This window comes from Austrofundulus limnaeus, unplaced genomic scaffold (assembly GCF_001266775.1).
Source record: "Austrofundulus limnaeus strain Quisiro unplaced genomic scaffold, Austrofundulus_limnaeus-1.0 Scaffold370, whole genome shotgun sequence".
Classification (NCBI taxonomy): domain Eukaryota; kingdom Metazoa; phylum Chordata; class Actinopteri; order Cyprinodontiformes; family Rivulidae; genus Austrofundulus; species Austrofundulus limnaeus.
In genome coordinates this window covers 203,078-208,247 of record NW_013952772.1, presented here as the reverse complement: position 1 = coordinate 208,247, position 5,170 = coordinate 203,078, and the positions used below count along the sequence as shown (strand labels likewise).

At 41.5% G+C, this 5,170-nt stretch overlaps 1 protein-coding gene across 1 annotated transcript in view; it reads left to right on the top strand.

Annotated features, from left to right (window-relative positions):
- Positions 1–5,170, top strand: part of smg5 (SMG5 nonsense mediated mRNA decay factor) — a gene marked incomplete at its 5' end in the record, with an annotated part of 29,039 nt that overhangs the window by 17,206 nt on the left and 6,663 nt on the right. Inside the window, 4 exon segments of the mRNA XM_014023446.1 lie at positions 2,358–2,533; positions 3,175–3,333; positions 3,421–3,480; positions 3,611–3,770. Coding sequence (XP_013878900.1) covers positions 2,358–2,533; positions 3,175–3,333; positions 3,421–3,480; positions 3,611–3,770 — 555 coding nt within the window.

Below are 5,170 nucleotides of genomic sequence, written 5' to 3'. Positions count from 1 at the left end.
TGCTGCCAACTAGTGTTCAGAGGCTGAACTACAACATAAAAATGAACGGCTGGCTGGAAAGTTGACATTTTAAACCTTAATAAAAAATCGATACAGAGCTTTTTAATATCCATACAGTATCTGGGAATGAAATATCGCGATATTTCAGTGCATCGATATTTTCTTACACCACTAATGAAGAGTGGCGTTTGTTTATGAAATGGCGTCGATGCCACTCAGCAACTTGCAGCAGGTATTGCAGCTGCTTTGTCAGGATTTGATTGTAATCCTGGGTGAGTTCCATTCCCCGTTTTAGCAAATTCACTGACAGCAGCAAAGCCACACAGAACCTGCCATGGCAGCTGGAACGATGAGGCCATGTTGATGCTGAAGGCCTCAAAATGGGACTTGAGGCAGGTGTAACAACATCTGTCCGAGTTTTGGCAACAATAGCTTCCTTTGCTTGTGTTGCACGTGACTGAGGGTCATTGTGACCGTCCTCCTTTAACATCCATGATCATCATGTGCAGTGTTTCTGTCAAATGACAAGTCCAGCTAGTTCTTTACTCAGATACCACAGGATGGTGCGCATTTCAGGACATCCTCAGTTCTCAGTTTTCAGTAAAACGTCTATCAGCCTCCTGAAATGTGTGGTGGTGGACGTGGATGGTGATTTGATAGCATCAGTGTCATTCTGTGATAGTCGCACATTGATGACGTATGTGTAAGCCGCCAAAATTATATGTAAACTAGAAGCACTGGGAGAGTGCAAACCTCCGCCAAGTCCAATTTCCCCCATCCTGTAAGAGTTAATGCACAAAAGCAGAGACGGAAACACATTTGTCGAATAAGTTCTGACAAAGCAAACATTTAAGCAGGCAGTATGCACGGGATTTCTTCTTGGTGGAGTCCAATGTGAAAAAAACAACAAAAAAACAAAGTCAGACTGGTCACCCGACGTCATTGATGGTCAAACTGGTGTGGGATTAAGCTCCTAAGTTTTCATCAGTCACATTTCACCATGTAAAACGTCTGTTTTATCCCCCTTGTATGAGTTTGTAATGGTTTGACTCTCTTTATAAAGTGCTTCCTGGTACTGTCGGCTCATGAAGCGAGTGGGTCAGCTTGTAAATCAGCTTGTAAAATGTGGTGCAATTTGCATCTGTTGCTATCATAATCTTGTACATATTCCATGTCAAACAAACAAACAACCTCCGAGTCTGAAGTCCACCGCACCTGAGCGCGTCACTCCTCTTCCTCGGTTCTTCATCTCAGCTCAGGACTCAGAGTTAGCTTCCTCCAGTCAAACGACGACTTGTTTTGACACACAGAGTAACAACACTACTACAAACACTGCACACACACACTAACACACTCCAACACACATCTGGTCTAAAAAGTACCCCGCTACTAGCTTCCAAAATGCGCTCCAAATGCGTAAAAACGTGCGCATTATGGCAAGAATTATTCATCATTACATGTGGTTTTAACATTACTTTTATAAAGTTTGAAGTCCGTGCTGTCCAATCCAGTTCACTGTTTTTTACAGAAGCCCTTTGAAAGCATCACAGCTTTGCCGATCTCAGAGTGTTAAAAGAAAGAAAATGCCTGTGTCCGCATTGTGATCCGGAACATCACCAAAATTTAAAGGTGTGTTCCTTGGCCCAGTACACACAAGTGGTAAAAATATCATGACAATCCGTCCACAAGTTTTTGAGTAATGTTGTCCACAGAGAGAACGACAGACAGACGTGACCGAAAACATTACCTCACCCTTGGCGGAGGTCATAATAAAAATTACTGACAGTAGAGAAGCTTACAGAAAAGTTATTTCAGCAGCACTTTAAGCTGAGACCTGAAAATGACTCTTTTTATCTTGGTTTTACTGAAAACTGAGAATGTCCTAACCTGTACACCGTACCACAGATAAAAAAACAGGCTGAGCAGCAGTTCTTCATATTTTTCAAATCTTATAAAATTTCACCCAATTTATGTTTTCCTCAAATGGAACAAAAAAAAATGAAGAAGCAACTTGGAAAAGTAGGTTTGTATCATAGAACCACCCATGACCGTCATTATCATTTAATAAACCTTTCAAAATAAAATGCCTTGTTAGGAAGACTCTGGGACCCTTCAGGTGTTTCTCTGGTGTTCTCAGAGTAGACTTTGAATGTTTTAAATCAGTTTCCATCCTTGGTTTTCCTCTAATGTCTGGACTTTTAGTTTAATCTGTTCTCCTGCTGGAACTGAACACTCAGTTCTCACTGAATCCTTTCTCCCCCGGCCGTTTTTACACTCTTAACATCTGTGTGTGCGTGTGCGTGTGTGTGTGTGTGTGTGTGTGTGTGTGTGTGTGTGTGTGTGCGTGCGTGCTGCAGAGCTCGGGCTGAACTCACAGGTGACAGAGATGTTAAACGAGTGCGAGCAGCCCGGTTTGGTCCAGACTCTGGTGCTGCCCGAGGACGTGGCTCTGCGACACCTGCCTGCTCTCAACGTGGCCCACCGCCGCCTCGACTTCACCCGCCGCAGCGCCTCGCTCAGCCCCCTGCAGGAGGTGTGTGAGTCCACATCCACACAGGAGGCAGTTTATACACTCAGAATGAAGAACATTGGAAATACCTTCAAAAAAACCAAAGTATTTTACTTTACAGATGATCATTGTTTTTGTCTGGTTTGCTTGTTTTTGTTTGGAGAACTTTGTTCAGGTTCTTTTACAAAGGAGATTTTTTTTTTATAAAAACTGCTTTTGCGTAATTTAACAATAAATGTTTTTATAAAACCAGACAGAATCTGCTGAATGAAAACCTACATCTGCTCTTCAATACATGATTAGTTTAATATAAATCAAACATTTTCATGACTGTTGGTTTAAATAAAATCAACTTAAGCTTTGTAAGAAAAGTTGTTTTATGTAGTTAATTAATCTAAAGATTTTCCAAGAGAAATTGGTGTGTTTTGGAAACACAAAATAAAAATAATCATCTTCACCATCTGCAGTGTTAAAATGTGTTTAAAACTGCCCGTGTAACAAGTACACAATGAGGACGACGGCTTGGAGAACAGACAAAATAGTTTGGTTTAAATTTGTGGATTAAAGATCCTCTAGAAAACTTGTTAAATTAAATGTTTAATTTTTTCTATAAAAACAGATGACTAAACAGACCAAACTTTGTTGTTTTGTTTGTCTTCTCGCAGTGTGTGGTTCGAGTGTGTTGTATTCGCAGTTTCGGTCACTTCTTAACAAATCTCCAGGGCAACATTCTGCACTTCAACCCAGAAGCAGGGATCTTCACCAGCATCAGCCAGTCTGAGCAGGACAACCTGGGCCAGCAGGCCAAGGCCCAGTTCAAGATGGTGAGCAGAACCTGTTTTTATTCAAAATTAACACTTTGTGTCTTTGTTGATGTTTGTGTTCCTTCTTTGTTTATCATGTTGATCCAGGCTGAAGAAGAGGCTCGTAGAAACCGATTAATGAGGGATATGGCCCAACTTCGGCTGCAGGTTCTGTTCCTCTGTCACTGAGTCATTGTGTGTCTGTTGATACAGCCCAGATGATGCTTTTATTACCGTATCAAACACAAGAACAGACGGTCAGATTAATGTAAAGACCTGTTTTTGTTTCTGCCTGCAGTTAGAGGTGTCGCAGCTAGAGGGCAGCCTTCAGCAGCCTAAAGCTCAGTCGTCCATGTCTCCCTACCTGGTACCAGACACCGCTGCCCTCTGCCAGCATCTGAACCTCATCCGGCAGCTGGCTGGCAGTGGGTGCTTCATCATCATCATCCCTCGAACAGGTCGGTGCCCTGCTTTCACACGTGAAACAAACGGATAACAAGTGGCACATTTATCTGTTTAATGTGGAGTTTCAGCTCAGAGTTTCATGAACCCAGCTGAGATAAACATTAGATTAAACAGAGGTGTCAAGTAACTAAGCACAAATACTTTGTTACTTCACTTAAGTAGTAATTTTGGTTATTTATACTTTAGTGGAGTAATTATTTTTCAGCCCACTTTTTACTTCTACTTCTTACATTTTAATTCAATTATCTGTATTTTCTACTCCTTACTTTTTAAAAATGCAAAAAGTATTTCATTTCTATTTAACTTTGACTTGTTTTTATTCCATCTTTTCATTGTTCAGAAAAAAATAATAAATATAAATCTACCCAGACACATGGAGCCCATGGATAGAGTGAATTTGATTGTGGTTGATAAGAAGTGTAAATATAAACCAAGGGTGTAACTTTCTGAAGGACTGGTGTGGACATGTCCCCACCAACTTTGGCCGGACAGGGACAGTCCCCACCAATATTTGCACATCGTTTTTCTTTGCGTGCATCTACATTTCCTGACAGTAGATAGCAACAACTGCTGTGTCTACCTTTTTCCGAAAAAAAGAAAAAAAAATTACGCTGTGCCCGATCCCTTCCGCCCCCTCCTCCCTCCTGCTTCTCATCTCTCTCATATCACACTGCAGGAGCTGCTGGGAGCCTGCTACACCTTCCCCTTCACCCCTCCCTTCCTTTTCTCTGAAGTGCGAGGACACACACTCGCGTGCGCAGACACACGAATGCACACACACACACACACACACATATACACACTCACGCGCAGACACACATGCGCGCCCGCGTGCGGTGGGAGGCGTGCTAGCTGCCTGCTGTAAAACAACATGGTGGTCAGAGCTTCAGAGCTACTGGAGCAGGTAATGGTCTGATAACGTCCAGCTCTTGGAAAAACTTTATTCTTTACAAAAGGACCAAAAATAAGTCAAAAAGTAGGACAGGACAGTTATTTTTCTTATGAAAAGTTAGCTTGCTGCTAGTTATCTATCAGCTAACGTTAGCAATCACTTAGTTATTTACTTTATCTATTATTGAGGTTTTTTAACCAGTTAAACTGTATTTTAATGCTAAGATTGAGTCCAGGTCCACTCTGATGATATTTATTGATTCCCTGTTATAATTTACATTCATAAGTCACAGATTATTTCTCTAATTTAATCTACTAGCTTCATAATTTACACGTTATTTACTTGACTTTTTAAAGCTGACTGAATTCAGGTGGCAGTAAAAACAATACTTAATCTATCTGTTGATGTAGGAGCTGAATACAGAGAGTCAGAGGGTCTCAGGTAGGACAGAGGGTCTCAGGTAGGACAGAGGGTCTCAGGTAGGACAGAGGGTCTCAGGTA